This window comes from Tinamus guttatus, unplaced genomic scaffold (assembly GCF_059628265.1).
Source record: "Tinamus guttatus ecotype Peru unplaced genomic scaffold, ASM5962826v1 Tinamus_guttatus_pri_ptg000194l, whole genome shotgun sequence".
Taxonomy (NCBI): domain Eukaryota; kingdom Metazoa; phylum Chordata; class Aves; order Tinamiformes; family Tinamidae; genus Tinamus; species Tinamus guttatus.
Window position 1 is genome coordinate 757757 of NW_028288728.1, and position 22874 is coordinate 780630.

Sequence of the window (22874 nt, forward strand, 5' to 3'; positions counted from 1 at the left end):
GCAGGACGGAGGCCAGGTGAGGGCTGGCACCTCCTAGCAGCCTGTGAGGGGTCCCGGGTGGGAGCTCCCCTGGCAGCTCCACCGCAGAGCTGAGGGCAGAGCTGCCGGCCGGGATGGTGAGCAGAGCGTGGGAACGCGCCAGGGCGGTGGGATCTGTGGGGCGCCGTGTCCCCCCGGGGCCCATGGGCACCGCGACGCCCTGGGGTCTGCACCGTGACTCAGCCACTGCCTCCCCCCGGCAGCCGCCTGCGCTGATTCAGCCCCCAGGAATCCCACGGAGCCGCCGCCACTTTCCCACCCGCAGGGACCAGCAGCGGCTCCAAGCCGGGAGCTGCTGCATCAGGGAAGGGAAACGCAGCCCCCACGGCCACTGCTGAGCCCGGGTCACTGACACACATGGAGCCCGGAGCGAGGCTGGAGCACATGGAGCCATCTTCAACGCAGGGCATGCGGGACCCCCTGTTTCCCCACGGAGCCGGGCGCAGAGACAAGAGCAGGCGGTGCTGGGCACAGAGCTTTATTGGGCCTCACTCGAAGAAGAACATGCCGGGGCTGCGGTAGAGGCAGGGGGGCAGCGGCAGCGGGTACCCGCCGCCGGCGCCGGCGCCCGGCAGCCCCCCCGGCCAGCCCTCCTTGTGCTCGGGGCCGCGCGGCGGCAGCGCCTCGCCGCTCACGCAGAAGCTCAGCGCCTGCAGCCGGCACTGGAAGCTGCCGCCCGCCGCCTCGGGCCCCGCGCAGCCCAGGCCGCGGCAGCCCTCGGCCTCGCCGAAGGGGCACGGCGGCGGCAGCGGCCCCGGTGGCAGCGCCGAGGCCGGCGGCGGCTCCCGCGGCTCGTACTGACCTGGCCGGGGTGCTGGCGGCCCGAACGCAGTCTGGGCGGGCGGCGGGAACGCGCAGGGCGGCCGGGCGCGGGGCGGCAGCTGGGCGCCCGCCACGAGCTCCTCGGCGCTCAGCGCCCGCCCGCCCTCCGCGGCGCCCGGCGCCGGGGCGGCCGTTGTCCCGCGGGCGCGCGGGGCCCGGGTGCCCTTGGCGCGCGCGGCTGCGGTGCCCTCGGCGGCGTCGCGCGGGCTACGCTGGCGGGTGAAGCGGCGGCGGCGGCGCAGGAAGCTGCCGTTCTCGAACATGTTGTAGCAGTCGGGGTCGAGCGTCCAGTAGTTGCCCTTGCCCGGCTTCTTGTCGTCGCGCGGCACCTTCACGAAGCACTCGTTGAGCGACAGGTTGTGGCGGATGCTGTTCTGCCAGCCCTGCTTGTTGTCGCGGTAGAAGGTGAAGCGGCCGCTGATGTAGCGGTAGATGCCGCTGAGCGTGAGGCGCTGCTCGGGCGCGCTCTGGATGGCCATGGCGATGAGCGCGATGTAGCTGTAGGGCGGCTTGGCGGGCTCGGCGGCGGGCGCCCGCTCGGGCTGCATGCTGCCTGCCGGCCCCGGCGCCGCTGCGGCCGGCCCCGCCGCCGGCCCCGTTAAGACGCGCGGCCGGGCGGGCCGGCCTCCGCGCGGGCCGGCACGGGGGCGGCCGCGGCCCCTCCTCTGCGCGGCCGCCCGGGGCGGAGCGGGGCTCCCCGGCCCGGCTGAGCCTCCCCTCCGGGCATCCCGGTGCCCCACGGCGGGGCAGGGCCCCTGCGCCTCGTCCTGCCCGTGGTGCTCGGCGCTGGCATCGCTCCCTGCCCGGGGCAGGACCGTGCAGCGCGCGGTGACACCGGCAGGATGGAGGCAGAGGGGCCGTGGGCAGCCGGACCGGCTGTGGCAGTCACTGTCGCCGCCGTCCCGCACCAGGGCTCCCCGGGACGGTGCTTGTGTCGGCCCCACACATCGTGCGGATCCTGCCCCACGCCTGGTCCTTGCACTACACAGGGGCCCTGCACAGTGCTCCCCAACCCAGGATCATCCCTGTCCTGATGCCGCATGAACCACCTCTCTGGAGCCACCTTGTCCCAGGGGAAACTGAGGCACAGGGACAGCGGGATGGGCTGCCACAGGGCAGAGCAGCCGCCAGCCCTCGCCGCTGCCAGCAAATCCCACAGTCAGGAGCGGAGCGCGGGATGGTGCCCACCAGTGCGGTGCTGCCCACGGTGCCAGCAGTGCGTGATGGTCTGGGCATGGTGGGTGGATCCTGCTGCCCTCCCTGCTGGCACAGGGTGCCAGGAAGCCGCTGGGAACACGCCGGGAAGCCCAGCTCCAGCTAGGACACCCAGTGCTGACAGCATGCTCAGTGCCGGGGTGACGGCGGTGACCCCCCATCCCATGCCGCGTGGAGTCTGTGCTACCAAAACACCTTTATTTCTACTGTGCCCTCAGGGTAAGTCCCCGCGGCGCCAAGGGGGAGGTCGCTGTGCCCCAGTGCATGAAGCAGTGATGCCTCTGGCAACCCAAAGCCCAGGCGGGATCTCCAGCCGCTCCCAGGGAATAAATACGCAGAGCAGGGCCCCAATCCCTTGGAATGTGCCAGGCAGACCAGGCAGGGCTGGCGCACGGAGAGGGTGGCACATCCTGCTGCATCCCACTGCAGTGCGTCCCGTTGCATCCTGCTCTATTGCATCCCGCTGTGTCCTGCTCTGGAGCATCCCACTGCATCCCACCATGGTGCATCCCGCTGCGTCCCGCTGCCGGCTGCAGCTGAGGGCTCAGGGCTGGCAGAGCTGCCTCAGGACGTGCACGATGTGGTGGGAGGCTCCGGGGGCGCAGGGCTGCGCGGCCTCGCGCAGCAGCTGCGGCCCCATGCGCTGCGCATGATGCAGCAGCTCCCGGGCGAACACGGGCTCCACCTGCGGAGGGACGGAGCCGCCGGGAGCGCGGGCGCCCGCTGCGCGGCCCGGCCCGCCCTGCCCCGTGCGCGGTGCCGGGGGGTGCCCAGTGCCGGCGCCTACTCACGTGGGCCATGATGAGCTTCTGGAAGCGGTGCCCAGCGCGCGTCGGGTACTCCTCGCCAAAGCACAGGTTGATCTGGTACTGCGGCGGGGGCTGCCCGTGGCTCAGGAAGCCGCGCAGCTCTGCGGGAGCCGGGGCTCAGCGCGGCCGGGCTCGCGGCGCGTCCCCGCGCCGGCCGGGCCGCGCGGCCGCACTTACGCTGCAGGAACTGCTGCGTGTCCAGCAGCTTGTAGGTCTTCTCGCGCTCCAGCTTGTTGGGCCAGTTGCTGTGTGGGGCCAGCGGCCCGTTCCAGTACACGCGGCCCTGGCACTGGCGCTTCATGAAGACGCCCTCGGGGGCCACCCAGAGCAGGACGCCGCGCTCCAGGTGCGGCAGCAGCCGCTCCAGCACGTCGCTCATGCCGGCCACCCGGCTGTTGCCGCCCAGCGCCCGTGGCGCCGGGAACTGGATCTGCTCCATGCAGGAGGGGCCGTAGAGGCGCTCGCTGTCGGCCGGCACGGCGCGCGACGCGATGCGGCAGCCCTCGGCCGTGCGCGTCGTCAGCTCCTTCACCAGCACGTCGCAGTAGTAGAGGCGCACGTGGAGCCAGCAGTCTGCGCGAGCGAGGCGTCAGCGCGGGGACGCTGGTGACACGGCAGCCCGCAGGGAAAGCTGCTGGGCGCCCCGTGTCCCAGGCGGGATTCCCTTGAGGACCCCATGTCCCCTATATCCCCCCCAGTCCCTGCAGCGAGGGCCAAAGTGGGGTAGCCAGCAGGGAACCCGATCTCAGCCCTGCCCTGATCCCGGACGGGCTCCTACCTGAGTGGTTGATGTCCTCAGTGGGGCCATAGGACAGGGGTCCCGGGAACAGGGGGCTGACGGACGGGTTCCAGCCATAGAAAAGGCCCCGCACGTGGTACCCTGGGTCGGGGCAGAGGGCAGGATGGTGAAGGGGTCCTGCGGGTCCGCAGCACCCGCATCCACAGGGGCTCTCCAGGCATCCTGGGGCGCTCCTCGCTGCTGCTGCATGTTTGGCAGCTCTCATTAGAGCGCAGGGGCAGGTGACGGGCTCTGCTCCCACGGAACCCCGGGGAGCTCCCTGAACCCCAGCCCCATCCTGCTGCTTCCCCGGAGCCCCGGGAGCCAGATCCAGAGCCGTCCACGGCGCCCCCGAACGGCAGAGGAGTTGGTGCTGCCTTACCCCGGTCTGCAGGGTGGGCAGGGGATGGGGTCAGCGGCGACGCCGTCTCCGTCTCACCCTTGAGGCTCTCCATGTCCGGGCTCCCCGTGGTGTTGCCCTGGCGGGACAGCGGCACCCGTGAGCGCGGCCAGGTGAGGACATGGCCGGAGGGAACTTGTGGGAAGCGGGAAGGGCTGGAGAGTGAGGGGAGCTCCCACCTTCTCTGGCCAGGAGCTGAGGTTGGTGCCAGAGGGCCCAGAGGGTGAGGGCCGGCTCAGCCGCTGCTCCTTGCAACCCGGCGACTCTGTGTGGCCATCCTTGTCTGTGGAGACACGGGAAAATCCGCTGAGCCCCGGCAGAACGTGGCTGGGCTTCGTGTCCTCTTTGCCGGGATCCTGGGAATCAACCCCAGCCCGATCCACAGCCCAGGGTGGCCGGAGGAGCCGCCCTGTGTCTGGATGCTCCCAGGATGGGATTGCATTAACGATGTGACCAGGGCACGGGTGAGCTTTTCTCCTCACCCTCCCGTCCTCCCTGCCCCGCTGGCTGCAGAGCGGCCTGGCCTGGCAGTGCCGAGGAAGAGCCCTGGGGAGGCAAGTGAGGCCCATGGGCCACGGAGGAGCCCCAGCTCCACAGCAGCCCCGTGCCAGGGGCAGCCGGGCACCCACCTGCATCACGGGCCCCATCGGACACGATCTGATAGACCTTGTAGGGCTCGGAGATGTCCAGCTGGCTCCGCTCGGGTACCTCCTGGAAGTCGGTGCTCTTGTTGAGGGCGCAGCGCAGCCGCGTCTTCCAGGTGGACGGGTCGGCCTTGTCCGTGCCCTCGTGGTACTTGCCCTTGTAGATGGCCCAGGCCTGGGGGGCAGAGGCGGCGGCTGTGGGGCACTGCGGGCAGCGGCTCCAGGGGTGTGGGAGGACACTGAGGACACTGAGGGGGGCAGCGGGATGCTGGGGAGCGGGGGGATGCAGGAGGAGCGTGAAGGGGGACACGGGGAGGGGGTCCCAGGGGCACGGGGGTCCCGGGGCAGTGGGGATACGCGGGGGTCTCAGGGAGGCAGGTGAGCGGGAGGCCTCGGGGAAGCGGGGGGTCCCGGGTGGGGGGTTCCCGGGGCAGGGCGGGTCCCGGGGGGCCGGTACCCTGAAGAGCGCCGCGTCCTGCTGCTGCCGGTAGTCCTGCTTGGCCGCGTGCTTCCAGGGGATGCGGAACAGCGTCCGCGCGCGGTTCTCCCAGCGCAGCCCCGGGTAGCGGCCGCTGTCGATCTGCGCCACCAGCCAGTCCTTGAGCCGCATGTGCGGCCCCGGCGCCGCCATCGGCCCCGCGGCGGCGGCGAAAGCGAAAGCGCCGCCCGGGTTTCGCTTTCCCTTTCCTGCCGCCGCGCCCCGGCCCCGGGCGCGCGGGTGGGGACGAGCGGCCGCCACCGGGGCGGGCACGGGGCGCCCTGCACCGGGGACAGGGCAGGGGTCACTCCGGCCCTGCGTAGGGGACAGGACGCCTGCACGGGGACAGGGGACACAGCACCGCTGCACCTGGGATAGGGGCACCTGCAGCAGGACACAGCACCCTGCAGCGGCATAGGGGTCCCCTGCACTGGGACAGCGCTCCCCTGCACAGGGAGAGGGGACAGGGCACCTCTGCACCGGCACAGGGATTCGGACCCCTGCGCCGGGGACACGGGCACCCTGCACCAGCCAGGACCCCTTGTGTCAGGCCCAGGGCACCCTGTGCTCCTCCTTGGCACCTCGCTGCAGTGTTAGGAGCCTCCTTAGAGCTTCCAGCTCCGCAGGGGAACAAGGGCCTTTCCCACTCCACAGGGACCAGGATCCCGCAGCACCCCGGGGTGAAGGGCTGGCATCCAAAGGCCTCCTGCCCAGGTAGAGGTGGCAGCTGTGATCCGTCCACAGGCCACCGCTTTGAGCGGTGTTTGCAAGAGCTGCTGGAGAAGCCCCGGAGTTTCCCGGTGCCAGCGTGACGGGCGTCCTGGTTTCGCTGGCTGCGTCTCAGCTCCGCTCCGCTCCTCGCATCATCCGCCCCCGCGGTGCCACGCGGGCCCGAGAGCTGAGTCGAACCGGGACCTGGTGCGAGGGCAGAGATGAGCTGTGCCGGGAGCCGGGCCAGGCCACGGAGCCACCTGACTCATCCCGGCCCTGCACAGCCCAGAACAGGGTCTGTGCCCAAAAAGAGGAGCCGCAGCCGTGGCTCCCCTGCCTGGCTCCGTGCCCGGAGGCAGCTCGCTGGGCGCGATGTTCGTCCGGGCGCTCAGCGGCCGCAGAGGTCTCAGCTCTGCCGTTCGCTCCCCAGCATCCTCCCACGCTGCCCCTGCCGCTCGTGGGGTCAGGGGGACCGGCCGCCCGCCCCTGCCTCCCGTCTGCCGCTTTCCTTTTCGGTTGTGACTAAGAGCGATTCGCGGCTGCTCGAAGACGGAAACCCTCGAAATGAGTAAGAAGCGACGTCGCTGTGGGCGCGGGTGCCGCTGGGCAGCCCTTGGGGCGCTGCGCGGACCCCGCTGCCCGCGGAGGCAGGACCGTGGCCGGGCTGGCAGAGTGGAGGCTGCGGCAGGCCAGGGGCTGCGCTGGGGGCTGCAATAGCAGCGGCATCGCTCCGAGCACGGCACCGTGTGGCGGCGGCTGCTCCGAGCTGCTCCGGCCGGCCTGGCCCTGTGGCCTGTGGAGCAGGACCGTGGCGGGGCAGGGACCGAGGCCGACGAGGGGATTTCCACCCGCCCGCGCTGTGCGGCGAAGGCTGCAACACGGCCCTGCCCCGGCCGCTCCTCGCACCGTCCCGCGGGCAGCACCGCCGGCTGCAAGGGGACGTGCCGCCGTACTGGGCACGGAATGCCGCGCAGGGCCCTCATGTCACTGTGGGGGACTCGCGCTGAGCGTCGCGCTGCACAGAGGGAGCTTTATTAACCCGCAAGGACCTGGAAAGTCTTCAAGCAAAGTGGCTTAAGGTTCTGCTTTAGCGAGGTCTGGCCAGGTTAAACATTTCTATTCCTGCTTTTTACAGATTGCGCCGTGGCGATGGGAGGAACCAGCCCCTAAAGCTACGGTGGCTGCTCGTGCTTGGCCAGCTCGGGCCGGCCCTTCACGCGCCGGGACCCGGCACCCTGGTGCTGACAGTGCCGGAGCCGCATGTCCCGCCATGCTGCTGCGGGCGGTGCGGCGCTGCCGCGGGGGAGAGCGGCTCTGGAACAGCACGTCTGCTCCCAGCCCCGTCCCCTGCCCCTCTTGCAGCCCCACAGCCTGGGTCCGGAGCTGGCGGAGTCTGCGGAGCAGAGCAGCGCGAGCGGATCCCTCCCGCGGCAGAGGGAGGCGACGTGCTCGAACTCCAGGGAAGGGAGAAGCGGCTGAGGATTCGCGTCCCCGGCTCGTGGGCTTGTACGGGCCCTCCTCATCGCTAGTGTTGCTGCTCATCAGTCTCTCTGAGGCTGTCGGGGAGTCTGGTTTGTCTCCCATCCGCCCTGGGCCCGGCTCACTTGAGGCACGCGGGGATGCAGGAGAACGTCCTCTTCACGCGCAGCAGCAAGGGAGCGCCGCTCTTGGCATCCCGGGCTCTGGGTACCAGTCCCTGCAGGGCTCCCTCCGCCCTGGCCGCTCCTCCTCTCTCCGTGGGCAGCAGGGCCTTTATTTCTTCCTCGTCATTGAAGGGGACGGCCCCGTACCTCTGCCGCAGGTGCCTCCGGACCTGGGAAAGAAGGAGCAGCGAGCGGATGCGCCTGAGCCTGGGAAGCACGGGGTTTTTTTCTGCCTCCCCAAAGGGGGTCTCCAGCCTCCCCTCAGCTGTGGCCTCCAGCTGTGAGCCCCGAAATCTGCTCAGTCAGGGCCGGACCTCGCTCGCCCAAGCTGAGGCGCTCAGTGGACTCGTGCCCAGCTGGCCATGCCCAGCAGAGCAGCCATACTGCACGGTGGGACTGGACACCGGCCCCACCGGGGATCTGGGAGCAACCTGGTCCTCCCTCGGCTCTGCTCCTGCTCTGGGAAGCCAGTCAGGCTGTGCCGACCCTGAGGACATGCACGAGGCCAGCAGGGCCGCGGGGACAGGGCCACCTCGCGCGCCCACCTTCCGCGCTGCGCCGCGGCCAAACTCATCCAGCTGCCGTCGAAAGCCGGGGTTGGGGTTGGCGATGGGGCGAACCGTCCTGATGGCCTCGAGCACCTCCGGGCAGCTCAGCTCGGTGACAGCCATGACGTAGGCGACGACGACGGTCGTGCTGCGGGAGATGCCCGCGAGGCTGCGAGCGGAGGAGAGCTCAGCCGCTGCCCCGGCGCGGCCCGCGCGGCTGCCTGCGCCCCTGCGCTTGCCCCTTCCTCCCCCCTGCGGCTCCAGCTATTTCGGTTCCTCTTCTCAGAGAACTCGCGCCCTGGGAGGCCGGAGCGCTTCCAAGGTCCTCTCCTATAAATACCTCCTTCTCCCTGGGGGAAGTGAAAGCATCGGCTGGATCCCTGCCCCTGAACTGTTCCCACTCGCTCGGCTGAAGCCAAAAGCTGCCCCGTCTCCAGGGCAGGCGCTTCTCCAGCCTCGATGGCCTCTGTAAACCCTGCTCGTACTGAGGCCACCGTCAGTCCCCATGTGGGTCCCTTCACGTTACGTGACAGGAGCCGAAGCGGCGGCCCCGAGGGCTGCGCGGCGCTGGGGTCGAGCGGTGCCTGGCTCGTCAGGGGCTTTACCAGTGCACGAGGCAGTTCCCTCCGCGCAGGCGGCACTGGTGGATGAAGCCGATGCATTCCCTGAAGTGCTTCTTGCTAGTAGGAAAGAGTCAAGCAGAGTAAGAGGCTGTGGAAGGGCCCGCGGCCGGGGCAGCCCCGAGCGCACCGGGGTGCGCGGGGGTGGCTGCTCTCGGCCGGCTCTGCTCCTCGGACGCTCCCTCCGGCCTCGGCCGTCCCCGCAGAGGGGCCGCTGAACGGCCGGGGGCAGCGTCCCCGGGAGCCCTCCCGGCTCGTGGCCCTGCCAAGGGGCCGCCCGTACCCGGGCACTCACATGTTGGCCTCCGGCGTGTCGGGCAGCGGGATGCGGAGGTAGGTGATTTCCTGCAAGGCACAACAGGGCCATGGCCAGCTCGGTGCTGCGGCCGCCGGGCTGCCGGGCCCCGCGCCGCTGGCCTGGCAGCAAACGAGCAAGCCGGGGATGTGGACGTTGTTCCTAGCCAGGATTCAAGCCAGGCTGGATTGCGGGAAGGCCGGAGGGGCTGCTGGCTCCCCGGCGCCGGTGCCGTGGGGATGCTCAGCCAGGGAGACGCTGCCGAGAGGAGCCAGCTGCCGACCCCGGAGCCGGAGCGCCTACCTGCAGCAAGGGCTGCGGGGACTCGTGGATGGAAACTATGTGGGTGATCTTGTTCCGGCTGAGCTGCTCCAGGTCCTTGGCATCTACGGAAGGAAGCAAGGAGCTTTTAGCACGAACGCATTCCCTGCCCTTCCTTTCCCAGCAGAGCGTGTGCTGCTCTCCGGTGGCCGCGCGCTGCTCCGGGCAGCCGTGTCCTGAACCACCCGGCGAGCATCGACGCACTTGGTAGCAGAGCGGACACAGGCAAATACGCAAATGCAGCCAGGAAATCTAGGAATGCAAACCCACACGATCCCGAAGCAGAGAGTGACTCCCTCCAAAGGCCTTGACCTTGCTGCTTGCGCTCAAGATGAAAACTCACATCTGCGCAAACACAGTCATCCGAGCAGACCTGTTTGCACTTGCGTCTACTTGTTCCCCAGCTTATGAAGGAAGCAGCGCGCTCCCCGCCTGCACCTCTCCCATGCAAACCTAACAAACAGCAGCCTAAATGATTTGCTTTATCTTATGGACTGCAGAAGTGGGGCTGCAGCCTTCCCTGTCAGTTCTCAACTCGCTTTAACCTGTTTGACTTCCTTTCCAATACCTGGGGAACCCACAGAAGACGGTCACTCTGCCCTGTGTTGCAATTCTTTCATTTCCTCCCTAAAACTGCAGGTCTGGACCTCAGGTGTCTGCTCCTTCCTGGAGAAACCCCCCAATTCTGGCGATGCTGCACTGCTGCTCCCGGGCTGGCGCAGGAGCTGCGGGGCTGCGCGCTGGCTTTGCTGCCCGAGCAGGACCTTGGCAGCTGATGTTGCACGAGCTGCTGGAAACACACGTTGGTCTCCTCTCATCTCACAGCTTTGGCTGGCTAAACTCCCCGCCTCTGCTTCTGAGCCTAAACCGCGTGGCGTGACATCAATATTTAATAAAAGGGAGTCCCAAGATCCACGCTTCCTTTCAGAGGTCACGTTTCCTCTGTGTGTCCCCCGCTCCGTCCTAGACCTGGACATCACCCATCACCTTTCCGCCTGTGCCCGACAGGCGGAATGAGGGTGATGAGAGTGACGTGGCTGTAAAGGCTACAGCCGGGATGGGACGTGCTTTCAGGCGAAGCAAATGTCTCTGTGAACTCTTAGCGCTTAATTTAGCAGCCTTAAATCTCCACCGGCACCCTGCGTTTCTTGGTGGGAACTGCTTTGGGAAGCGGGAGCAGCAGCAAACACTGTTTTTTCTTGGCAGACGTTCGCACTTAGTCACGGATTGTCCTTGACAGTGAAATCCCATCAGAGGAGGGAACTGGCGCACCCAGGGCTGACGCAGAAACTCTCCCTGCCCCAGCACGGGGTGGGTGCAGCTCCCTCCGGCTTGTCCAGAGCTGTCCCACAGCTCGAGGCTGCCTGAGCCTGTTCCCAGCGGGAGCCGAAGGGCATCCGAGCCCGGCCGGCAGCTCCCTGCTTCGCTCGCTTGTCACATCAGCTACATGTCCCCTGAATTGCACTGAATGCAACTAGGAAACCTCATTATGTAATGATGCAGCCTCATCACCCCCCAAACTGGCACCGAGTCTGCGCTGTTTCCCAACAAACTGCCTGAAGATTCCGTGCCTGCATCTGCTGAGGCCTCTCCGGACACGGACACCTCCTCTGCCGGCTCCCAGCCCCAGAGGGTCCCTGCAGCACAGCCGGGAGGGACCGTGTGCCGGAGCGACAGCACATGGGAAGGACAGCGCATGGGGGGGACCATGCACGGGAGGGACAGCGCAGCGGGATGAGGCTGGCGGAGGCAGCGAAGGTGGCCCAAGGGAGCCCCCTGCGCTGTCCCACGTCTGAGAGCAGGTCCCATTTAGGAGTAGCCGAGGCTGCCTGTGACCCCGGGAGCCCTGGGAGCCCCGGGAGCGGGAGGCGGGTGCCGGGGCAGCGTGGAGGTGGCAGCGGGACAGCCCGGGGGCTCTGCTTACCGATGAAGTTCCCGAGGTAGAGGCCGGGCAGCACCTGCGGAGCAAAGCGCAGGGTCAGGCGCGAGCGGCTCACGCTGGCAGGAGCAGGGCACCGCGCGTCCAGTTTTACCCTCATCTGTTTCTGCATTTCCCACCTCTCTCATTTTGGCTGATGAAAATTAACAGTCAGCTTCGTGCCTGTTTACAGCCGATGTTGCGATCGGCTTCTCCCGCTTTGGTATTTTGTGGGAACAGCACGTGGGAAGTGACCACCGCCAGAACGGTTGTTCTTCCTGCCCACATATGAAGGTATTTCTGTGGGTCTAACACTTTCCAGAGCCTTTTTATGACTTTTGAACATTTTAGACCCATTTTGCATTGTCAGGGTGCCCTTGGCAGAGTGACGCTGCTGGGCCTCTCATATCCAGGACAGCTCCCGGGGTGCAGAGCCTGGATAAAAGCACGTTCCTGTGTCCCGCACTGCTCCAGCCTCCTCCCGGCTGTCTGGAATGGGGCTTTATGGCTCCACCTGGAACCCCAGGAGACGTAGACAAGGAGAGGGAAGTTTCTGTGGGAAGATGCTGGCTCTGGTCACCTGTGTCCCCCCGGGGATGCTCCAAGTGCTCTCAGTGCTCACCTGGGGCAGAGGCCATCACAGCCCCAGGCTCCCCAGGACCTCACTCCCTCGCGGGGAGGTTTCCAGATCCAGAGTCCTCGTTCCCAGTCCCCTTGGCCCGGCTGTCTGCTCTGTCCCGGCTCCCCTTGGTGAGTCCCGCATCCCGCATCCCATGCGAGCGGCGCCGGGTGCCTCTTTACCTTGCTCATGCCGTTGCCCATGGTACGCGGGGCGGCCACTCTCCTCGAGCGCCGGATTTCCGTCCCAGTGGGATTCAATCCTGCAGGATGGCAGCCCTTTGCTGGAGCACCAAAGCTGCCGCCGTGCCTCTCCTGGCAGAGAGGGAACGAATAAGTCCAGGGGGACAGAAGGGCCGCGCAGGGAATGTGCCGTTGTCCCCGGCGGGCGCCCGCCTCCCGCCGCACGGCGGCTCCGGCGCTGCCTGACACATGGGCCGGGCCGGAGCCGCTGCGGAGCCGCGTGGGAGCGTGGGGGCAAGCGCGGCCCAGCGCACAAAGCGCCTCTGTGGGGAACAAGGGCCTTTGTGTGGCTGCGGACGGGGGGGACATAAGGATGGGGCAACTCTGGTCTGGTCCCCACCATCAGGGACGGGGCAGAAGCTGCAGAAGGCCACGGGCACTGGAGGGTGACAGGGCGCAAGGGGTGTCCTGGGGTGACCAGGCTCGGGGGGCGGTTACTAGACCCGGGGGGGTGTCATGCGGGAGGGGGTGTTGGACGGGATTGCCCACCGGGGGGTGTTGGGGGTGGGGACTGGCTCAGCGGGTGTTCTGGGGGGTGTCACTGGCCCGGGGGTGACAAGGAGGGTGCTGCGGGGGGCGGTCCCGGGCCCGGGGTGGGTGCTGGCTGCGGCCCCTACCCGCGGGCGCCCCCTGCTGCCCGACGGAGGCTTCCCGGTTACCATGGGGACGACGCCCCCCCCGTTGCCGTGGGGACGGCGCCCCCTCCCACCCGGTGACCATGCTGGTGGCTACGCTCCCTCCCTTCCGGTCGCCATGGGGACGGCGCGCCCTCCTCCCTCCCGGTTGCTATAGGGACGGCGCCCCCCACCCCCCAATTACCATGGGGACGGCGCGCTCCCTCCCTCCCGGTTGCTATAGGGACGGCGCCCCCCTCCCTTCCGGTCGCCATGGGGACGGCGCAGGCCGGAAGCGCTATGGCGAGGCGGCAGGTGAAGGGTCCCGTCCCGGTCCCGGTCCTGGTCCCAGCCCCGGTCCCAGTCCCAGCCCCAGTCCCATCGCGTCCTCACCGCTCCTCGCCCCGCAGGGCGCCGCGCCCCGAGCGCCGCCGGGCGGCCCGCGGCCCAGGGAGCGCCGAGCGGCGGCGGCGGCGGCGGCGGGGGGGCCGCAGCGCGGCGCGGCCGGGCCCGGGCCGGCTCCGCCGCCGCCTCCCCGCGGCTGCGTGCGCTTCAAGTGCGGCGCGGGCGGCGCCGTGCGGGACGTGCTGAGCCGCCGGCCCGGCTGGCTGCCGGCCCAGGGGTAAGCGGGCCGGGCCGGGCCGGGCCGAGGGCCGGGGGCTCGGGGCGGAGCGGCCCGCGCTGGGCGCGGGGGCGGCTGGTGGCGGGCGCGCTCTGCCCGCAGCGAGGAGCGCTGGGACTTCCACTGGTGCGACGTGGGCTGGCTGCACGAGCACTTCGACCACGCGTACCTGGACGAGCACGTGCGCGTCTGCCACTTCCGCAACCACTACGAGGTGGGCGCGCGGCGCTGCGGTGGGAAGGGGCTGCCTGGGGCCCTCTCGGTGCCCGCTCGCTGTCCCGCTGGCCTGGGGCTCTATGCCGTGTTCTGCCCCACGCTGGGGACATCGTGGTGCCCCCCAGACCCGCTGCAAACCTGAGGAGCAGCCGCCTCGGGGGTCCGGTTAAAACAGACGCTCTCTTCTATGGGCGAAGCTGCGTTTCCTAACGTAGCACCCACAAATCCCGGGCGTTAGGGTGGAGGCACCTGTTGCACCTCACTTTAAATATGCCCTGTCCTTTAAATATGTTTGAGGGTGGCTGCTTTACAGCCTGTCCTCCAAAAGGGCTGTACCTGGGTGAGTCTGACTTGTATTCGTGGGCTGATTTAGTTGTAACAGCTAAAAATCTTAGTGTTTCAGGGGTCTGGCCTGGTGCTCTCCTGGATGCCGCTTCCCCCGTGCAGCTGAGCAGGGTGGGCGCCTGTTCCTGAGCTTTGTGCTCGGCCCTCCTGGCAGAAACCAAGGCTGACAGGGGTTCGTGTTGCCTGTCTGCAGCCTGCAGCAGTTCAGGAGCTGATTCCTTTCCACTCAGCCGTGGGGATCGCGGCTTCCAGGGCAGCTCTGCCTCGAACGCCCTCAGACAGGTCCCGATGCTTGGGGTCTGTTCTGGAAATTAGTATGCAGACTGAAGAGTTACATAAAAATGGGAAAAAGAAGAAATCAAACATTTTTCTCCTCAAAGAGGGAAAAAGACCCCAATTCTCAACAGTACCTATATAAATGTGTGGGCTTCTTTTCCCCTCTGAGGAATCTGAGATACAGTTGATTCCTAGATGTCAACAGAAACATCTCAAGGGCAGTTGAAGGGAGAAGAGGGTGATGGTTCAGAAGACGTGAGCATCTGCTGAGCCTAATCTTATGTTTCTTTCTGCTCAGCTGACTCGGAAGAACTATCTAGTGAAGAATCTGAAGCGGTTTCGGAAGCAGCTGGAAAGAGAAGCAGGAAAGCTTGAGGCAACAAAATGTGACTTTTTTCCAAAGACTTTTGAAATGCCTTTAGAGTATCACTTGTTTGTGGAAGAGTTTCGCAAGAATCCTGGCACCACTTGGATTATGAAACCAGTAAGTTTGGTGCTGTCCCAGGAGAAGTGAGACAGAGATGAGGGATGCTTTCAATTTTTGGAGGGAGAGCAAGATATCCAGGAAATCTGCAGGAAGAATTGTGCATAGCAAGGTGGCTAGGAGCAGTGATGCTCGTGGCAGCTTCCTGCACAACTTGTACTACAAAAATACTTCATTTTGCCTAACAGTTTATTCCAGCAGTGGAAAAGTAGCTCTGTTTATTTTTTAAGCCAAAGTTAACTCAATGGTGAAAATGGAAAGTGCTGAATTTGTGTGTGAAGAAGTAGACTGTGCTCCCAGGGCTTTGTGCTTGGGGCTTAAGGCCAAGATCATGCTCTAAAACCTTTCAGTTCAGCTGCATCTGTGAAATAAAGCATGTGTGTATGCAGACCAGCTGCTTAATTGGACTTAATAGTAAAGCAGCATGCTTGGGGAGTCCTTAAAGATGGAGCTGTGGAAACATCTGGTGGTTTTAAAGAAATCCCTCTATGTTATGTGGCAGCCCTAGCAAGTCCAGCCAACCTACTAAGCTGCCTTTCATCCTGGGATTGTGAAGAGCTTACAAGAGTCTCCACGAGCAGCCTGAAGTGCAAGTTGGGGGGATTTGGTTGGCATTATCTGCTCTCTGCTTCGGTATTAGAGGCCTGAAGTGTAGCCTCATGTTCCAAATCTCATTTGTCCCTCAAGACCTGGATGGGCTGAATGCAGTAAGTTCCACTTCGGCTAATGTCCCGGGAGCGAAGGGATTTTGCTTCCTTTAGGAATGGTGATATTACTGTGTGAAGCTGTGAAATGCCTTGCTGCTGCCAGCTGATTCGGGACATTTAACGTCACCAACATTGTGCTGCAGTGTGCAATTAAAAATGCACCCCTCTGTGAGACCTGCGCGAGGACAGGCGTTCCGTCTTGCACAGAAGCTCTGGCAAGGACTCTGGGGCAGGACAATTAGCCCTGCTCTGCTCCCAGGCTCGTCAGGACGAGTGTGCCTGGGAGAAGAGGACAGGAGGTGACTCCACATTCTAACCTGTGAGTGACAGCCAGGAGGAGAGCAGCTAGTGATCACCCAGCTCTACAAACGAGCTCGTGTCAATTGGCAACAAAAAACCTTACATTAAGCTGATTTTGTGCCCACAGCCTCAATTAACACTGTGAATAACCAGAACAGAGTAAATGAGTAAACAAAAGACTGTGATTACTGAAATTATAGTAACAACTGAAACAGTTGGTGGCTGAAGGCGCTCTGCGGAGTCCCTCTGCCCAGGCCATTCATCTGAGCTTCTCTTCAGCCACTTTAAATGTACAGTACAGGCTAGGCCATCTTCAGGGTGTTCTGCTCTTGTTGGTCTTGTCCTCTGGAATCTTTCGTGCCTTTCCTGGTCAATTAAGCTCTTCTATGCATGCACAAACTGAAAATGTAACTTCAAAATTCCCAGGAATGCAGCGTTGTGTTACTGGCGTTTCCTCATAGGCTGTCTGCATGTTCTGCCCCTTCCTTCAGGGATATTTCTAATGCTTGCAAGTCTGAGCTGTTTGCAATAGAGAACTGTTCTTGGATCATTAATTCCCCCTTCCTCACCTTAACCTTAAATAAATAAGCTTGGATACAAGCCTGTGGTGAATCAGGTTATACAGGTCTTCTATACTCAAATTCTGGGTGATAGCAAGAAAACACTGAAGTAAATAACTTTACTCTTCTGTGTTGCAGGTTGGCAGGTCACAAGGTAAAGGAATTTTTCTATTCCGGAAACTCAAGGATATCATTGAATGGAGGAAGGTGAGAACTACTCTCTGTTCTTTTGGGAAATTCCGACTGGAATTTTGCTCTTTCACTATTACTTAAGCCTCTGCTTCTGCTAGTGTCTTGTTTTGTCTCCCTGGGCCTGTCTCAGGCAGTTATTTCTTCACAATTCTCTAGGGAAGCAACAAAGTTTCTTATAGTAGCTTTTCGAATGGGTGGATACTTCTTCTGGGATCTATCATCTTATATGGAAAATGGGCTTCAGGAAACCTATGGGGTTTTCACCTTCTTTTCATATACAGCCCTAAAGGGGAAATTGTGTGTGGTTTCTTTTGCAGGATGGGCTCCGCACAGATGATCAGAAAGATGAAACACAAGTAGAGATTTATGTAGCACAGCGATATATTGAAAATCCGTATTTAATAGGAGGTAAGATGCTCAGCTAAGACTATGCTTTTCTGATACGTGGAAAGCTACGTCCTAGTAGATGATGTTCCTGTTGGAAAAATAGGTACTCATAGATCTGTGTGGAGAATCGGGACTTATTTTCTCCAATTTTCTTATGGGCCTAAATGTACCTGAGAGTAATGTGCAGTGTCATGCTCTATAGCATGGTAGCTTTGTGGTTTGCCGAGAGGAAAAATTATAGAAGTTACCTTCTCAAAACATGACTGGCCTTGGTTGGTCCTAACCTGCTCTAGCTGAGCCTGCTTTGAGCAGGGGACTTCTATTAGCTGATCTCCAGAGGTCCCTTCCAACCTCAACTATTCCATGTTTTTAAAAACAAAAATCGCACACTATTTCTCTTAAATTAATCATTAATTCATTAGTGTTTATGCCCAGGTATTCATCAAAATAATTCAGAGGAATACTAACTTAAACCTTGCATTATTTTTTTCCAGAAACGTAAGTATCTAATCTTCACTTTTTTAAAGATTAGATAAATATTCACATATTTTCTCCCAAAGTGAAAAAAATGTGATTAGAATCATTTACTTCTGCATTTATAGACACATTTCTCATATTGGATACTGCTAATATTACTTGGCAGAATCAACTACTGTATCGTATTTTATATTTCTGTGTTTCACAGGAAGGAAGTTTGACTTAAGAGTTTACGTTCTAGTGACATCCGTAAGTGCAAAACACAATTTTGTGATTATTATGCCAGAACTGTTATTTTCTTGCTTCAATGCTTGGTTGCTCTTCTCCTGCTCTCAGTACATCCCACTGAAGGCCTGGCTGTACAGAGATGGATTTGCTCGCTTCTCTAACACACGATTTACTCTGAACAGCATCGATGATCATTGTATCCTACCTGTCTGCTTATGCAATAAAGAGGGGTAAGAAAAGGGATTTACCATTTTAATCTTTGGGGTTGGATCTATCTTATTGCTTCTGATTTCTCCCAACCTCTGTATGATCCCCCTGTCCTGTTGCTGCCGCTATGATTCTCTCATATCTCTTTTCATAGGAAGAATGGTCAACAAATGACTAGAAATGTCAGCATGAAAAATCCACTAGGACCAGTGGCAAAATGTCAGTTCTGGTTTTATTATTAATGGCTGAATTTTTGCAGCCTTTCTTCACTTCATAGAAATTAAGAACAGAATGATTCATTGAAAAGAACTATTCAATCTTTGTATGTGTCACACATGCTACTCTATTGAGTTTGATAGATTTTAGTTGATTAAAATGGCCTCCTAAAAGGCATCACACCTTAATCTGACAGTTTAAGAGCCAGAAAATCCCGCTGCTTCTCTCAGTGATAGTTCAGCAGAGTTCATCCTCACTCTGAGCCATTGCAGAGCGGTACAGCGAGCGTTCTTGGATAGAGGTGCACAGACAGAAGTAGCTCAGGACAGACATATATTCCATGGTTTTTTTTTCTTCATTACTTTGACTTGTTCATTTTCCTGTAATTTTGATCAAGGTATCTTCGTGTGGTATTGAATGTAAGATTGGGTGGCTGAAGCCTGCGATTAGAGACAGGGAGGATAATTAATCGGCATCGGGGCAGAAAAGGATGATTTAGAGCAATAATTCAACACGTGCTCGTTCATTTTCTGTCCCTGGTCCTTATCTCGGCGTCTCACCAGATGTTCATCTCACCAACGTCGCGGTGCAGAAGACAGCCCCTGACTACGACCCAGAGAAGGTGAGTGAGGGGCGCCGCCGGGGCTCTTCCCTCGGTGCCTGCTGCTCGGCTCCTGGCAGATGGAGCAGCCTGACCTCATCGTGCCAGCTGCCGTGCCGGGATGGCAGCCACTCTGTCCTGTCTCCAGATACCCATAAATGTGATTTCTTTGATAGAAGCTTTACAAGAGAGCGAGTAGGCAAGTTCTGCTGTAACGGTTGCTTTACAGCTGTCAGCCCATCTAGGAGGGTGACCTTTCTGACTTCAAGCACAATAACTTTCTGGTTAGTGCTCATCTGAGACGTAGCTACCTTATTGCTTAGCCCTGCGCTTCTAAGACCACAGCGGTGCAACAAGCTGAATGTGTCCACACACAGCTGTCCCTGTTAAGCTTCCTGTCTCAAGAGGGAGCAGCTGAAAGAGAGAAAAAATGATGTCAGAATCTTAGTGAATCTGAGGCAAAAGTCAACATTTGATAGTCATAGAGGACTGTGACAACCTTCCCATTTTACAGGCTGCTCCTATCTATAAATCTCTCTCCTCCATGGAAAGGAGTGTCTCTGCAATACATTCATAGTAGATGACATGGCTGCTGGTAGGTAACTTCTGGTGGAACCTTCACATTTTCTTCCAGTGCCACACAGTAATAGAGCTCAAAGATGTTAACTGCGCTGGGGGATTAGTGGCCCTACCTTTTGATGCCTGTTTTTTTACTAGGAATTTTTGTTTGGCTGTCGAGAGGGTGGTGAATTTTAGCAGACTGAAGGCATTGCCATCTGCTGGGAACAGTTTAGTGTTAATTGTGTTTGGATGTCTCAGGGCTGCAAGTGGATGATTCAGCAGCTCAGACAGTACCTGACTGCCAAGCATGGAGCAGACGTGGTGGAAGTTCTCTTTGCAGATATGGACAACATTTTCATCAAGAGCCTTCAGAGCGTTCAGAAAGTGATTATCAGTGACAAGCATTGCTTTGAGCTCTATGGATATGACATCTTGATCGACCAGGATCTGAAACCGTAAGGGTGCCAGTAAACATACAAGGGGTTGCAATAGCAGGCGAGCTGCTTTCCTGGGATACAGCACTACTTTGGGATGCTTTTGTATCCTGTGGTTAAGTGCTCGTAAACTGGCTTAATCGGCCAGTCCAGGAACTGTAAGTGAAAGGTAAAGATGTTTGAACTGTTTTGTATGTAGGAAGCTACAATCTGGAAGTAACAGAGCTGGTTTTGCTCAGAATCTCAGGGCTTTAGCTGAGTGCAGCAACATGTAAAATTTCTCTGCGCTTCCAGTGCTCTGTTGTGTAAACCTGCTATTTTAGGCAACATTTTTTTCCACCAGTATCAACATATCTCAAGCAGAGCAGCAATTACCACAAATGGTCTCTTCTGCTGTTTATGATTCTAGACACAGTCTATTACAGCAGCGTCCCATGAGCATTCATAAATGTCCAGCCACTGCTATTAGGCTGCTAGCACCAGCACAGACCCCTTTATCTGTGATACCCCAGCCAAAAGGCAGATCAGAAGTGAAAGAAAAGATCTTCTTCTGTTTAGAGGGGTGAGAAAAAGAGCTCCACAGGAGTTGAGGACTTAAAACAACAAGAACAAACAAAAAAATGTAATTTGACCCCATTTAGGGTGTTTATTTCTTAAACACAGCTCATTTCACTGGCTAAATGAGAAGTATGTAGCAATTAAAGATCAGCTGAAGGTCTCACTTTCATCTGCTAGGTTTTCAACCCAAATATTGCCACAGCAGGAATCTGAAAGTGCAACTAACTTGTCATTATCCAAGCTGAGAAAAACAGAAACCGCAACTAGTTCTTCAGAACTGACAAGCAAATATAATTGTTATTTTTCCAGCTTTCATCATGAAAAGCGCTCTTAGGAAGGACGTTTCCATAGGATGTATTTTATGCTGGCAGTGTTTATGAAGCCTCTTCTCTCAATTTTTACTCTTCTTCCTTCTACAAATTCAGTTTGCTGTGGTATCTGTTGAAGCCCTGTGTCCTGACAGCAAAAGTCCAATATTTCATGCACTGCCCCTGGGGACAGCTCTATTTCGAGTGAGCTCAGCTGTGGTCTTGGATGGCCCTAATTCATCCAGTCTAGTCTGTTCATAGCCTCAAACCAAATTACTGCTTAGACAGCACATAAAGAAGTGGAGTAACTTTAGTTGTTCAGGAAACTAATCTAACTGTAGTGAATTGGGATGAAAGTCATTGATGTCGCTGTATGTCTTGGATCCTGTTATTGCAATTTGCAGCTTTTACAGGGTTCTCACAGGAGAGTTATTTGACTATTTTTTGCATTGTCTAAGGAAACTGTTCCCAGGATACATCTGTGTAGGGTTAATGTTTATTCTGTGAATTATCCCCAGCATTTACTGCTTCATCTAGACTTTGTTTTTAACTTGTATACCTTTTTGGATGCTGGAGGGATTTTTTTTTCTTTATTACCACTGAGAACAGGAATAGAAACTTTGCAATAAGCTCAGAATGTTCTTTGGCTCAGCCTACGGGAATGAGATTTGGGTTAGATTTCCTATTGCTTCACATGCTTATTCCTGCCTCTAGCAGTGCAAAGTTTCTGTAGAGGGACTTTCTGTTAAGTGAACCATTGGAAAAATGTCCATCTCTCCATGACTGGCTGCTCATCTCTTCTCCTCAGCTGGCTTATTGAAGTAAACGCTTCACCTTCCCTCACTGCCAGTAGCCAGGAAGACTATGAACTCAAATGTCACCTCCTCAATGACACGCTTCATATTGTGGACATGGAAGGCAGGTAGGCAACATCTTTATTAAGATGCATGAAGTGGATGGTCTGGTTCTGTCTCTTCTGCACAACTGATCGTAATGCTCTAAGCTGTATAACTGTGAAGATTTTCCAAACATGGCAAGGTAAGCAAACATAGTGCCACTGTGGAGTGGGAAAACAAAGCAAGAGGGCCCTGAGGAGGAGGGAGTTAGCGCTGGAGCTGGGCCTGGCCCAAGGATGCTCCTTCAGGGTCTGCTCTGTGCTGTGCCTCCCATGCCTGCCCGGTGCTCAGGAGTGTGGTCGGTCTGTGAGTGACTTTGCAGCCGTGCCAGTGCTTCCAGCTGCTTGGCGTCGTCTCTGATTCCCTGGGAGTTTGGTCGTGTGCAGGCACGAGTGCCATTGCCCAGTCCTTCGCTGCACACTTGCTCTTGCAGGCTGACGGGGAAGGAGAAGCGTGTCGGAGGCTTCGACCTCATCTGGAGCGACGGGCCCGTCAGCCGGGAAGGAAACCTGGACACGCCGCTGAGCGAGAGCTTCGTGGCCAACTCCCACCTAGGTACTCGCTCGTGCGGAGCTGCAGGGCCCCGCTCAGGCTCCTGGGCTCCCTGTGCCAGCCCGGAGGGCGCCCATGGAACACGGGGTGCGGGGCTCTTGTGTGACAGAGTCCAAAAGGAGCAAACGTTTCCCAAGAGCGGATGTAAGTTACTGGAGCACAGGAGCGCTGTTGGAAACTATTTATAAAAGCAGTGGTGACAGCCTTGTTTATAGGCCTGTACTTCAAGCCACTGCAGACTTCTTCATGTACCAGCCTTGCTTCAAAAACTTCTCCACAGTGATTGCAGTAGCTGTTTATGGGGCACTTTTTGGACAGTGTGTTTTACTGATGTGAACTAGTTCTGGGACTCTTAAACCATACTTACAAGGCTAAGCACGTATCATATATTTCTTTTGTTATGCACAACTCAGGGTGCCTATAGTCATCTCTGGCTGTAGTTCCAAACCAGCGAACAGAGCAGCTTTACCTGAAAGTGGGCAAGTTCCTTATTCCTTCACAGGAATGAACAGTTTGGTCACGTATAACTGCAGCTCATGCTTTCATTACAGGCTGCTACAACGACAGGAAGAAACAACTGAAGCAGCTTTTCAGGAGTCTCCGTGCCCAGCAGAAAGCATAATGCTGACCCAAAACTTAGCGTGTGAGAAGTCCCACGGAAGGATCTCTCTCTTCCTCATGTTGCCGTGCAGCAGTTCCCGCTCTGTGGACATTGCTGCCTCAGCACAAGCCTCTTGGTCATCTTGGTTTGTAAGTTTAACTGTTGCAGCTCCCAGGCTGGAGCAGCCCTAATGAATGAATCCTGTCTGTTGTGTAAACCAAGAGCAGGAGTGCACGGAGTTTCCATACGGTCCAGTGAAGTGTCCTGGTTGTGGGGAGCTGTGGCTGGAGCCGACCCTATGGAAGACGAGTTCTCAGTGCTGTTCCCTGCGGTGTTGGGGCCCGGCAGGAAGGGAATCCCGCTTCCCACTCCGAGTGGGGCTGTGGATGTGCCATGGGGATGGGAGCAGGACCGAGGGGCTCTCGGGCCA

At 59.5% G+C, this 22874-nt stretch overlaps 4 protein-coding genes across 4 annotated transcripts; 1 reads left to right on the forward strand and 3 right to left on the reverse strand.

Moving 5' to 3' along the window:
* Positions 1-527: 527 nt before the first annotated feature.
* Positions 528-1409, reverse strand: FOXS1 (forkhead box S1). Its single transcript, XM_088523625.1, has one exon. The coding sequence runs from the start codon at positions 1407-1409 to the stop codon at positions 528-530; it is 882 nt and encodes a 293-aa protein (XP_088379751.1).
* Positions 1410-2597: 1188 nt separating this feature from the next.
* On the reverse strand, positions 2598-5364 carry LOC104568584 (interferon regulatory factor 4-like). The gene is made up of 8 exons (XM_088523569.1): positions 5165-5364; positions 4693-4882; positions 4243-4346; positions 4046-4142; positions 3664-3765; positions 3063-3458; positions 2868-2986; positions 2598-2761 (listed from the first exon to the last, which is right to left on the reverse strand). The coding sequence occupies exons 1-8, from the start codon at positions 5336-5338 to the stop codon at positions 2621-2623; spliced, it is 1323 nt and encodes a 440-aa protein (XP_088379695.1). The 5' UTR covers positions 5339-5364; the 3' UTR covers positions 2598-2620.
* Positions 5365-7496: 2132 nt separating this feature from the next.
* DUSP15 (dual specificity phosphatase 15) lies at positions 7497-12064 on the reverse strand. The gene is made up of 7 exons (XM_010215477.2): positions 12043-12064; positions 11248-11281; positions 9306-9388; positions 9003-9052; positions 8693-8767; positions 8085-8256; positions 7497-7709 (listed from the first exon to the last, which is right to left on the reverse strand). Exons 1-7 carry the CDS (start codon positions 12061-12063, stop codon positions 7497-7499), a joined length of 648 nt encoding a protein of 215 aa, XP_010213779.2. The 5' UTR covers position 12064.
* A 952-nt stretch (positions 12065-13016) lies between these two features.
* TTLL9 (tubulin tyrosine ligase like 9) lies at positions 13017-22493 on the forward strand. The gene is made up of 13 exons (XM_088523626.1): positions 13017-13031; positions 13127-13338; positions 13441-13552; positions 14474-14659; positions 16365-16433; positions 16736-16826; positions 17491-17531; positions 17619-17706; positions 18497-18555; positions 19354-19550; positions 21204-21317; positions 21725-21846; positions 22395-22493. Exons 1-13 carry the CDS (start codon positions 13017-13019, stop codon positions 22463-22465), a joined length of 1377 nt encoding a protein of 458 aa, XP_088379752.1. The 3' UTR covers positions 22466-22493.
* The last annotated feature ends 381 nt before the right edge of the window (positions 22494-22874 follow it).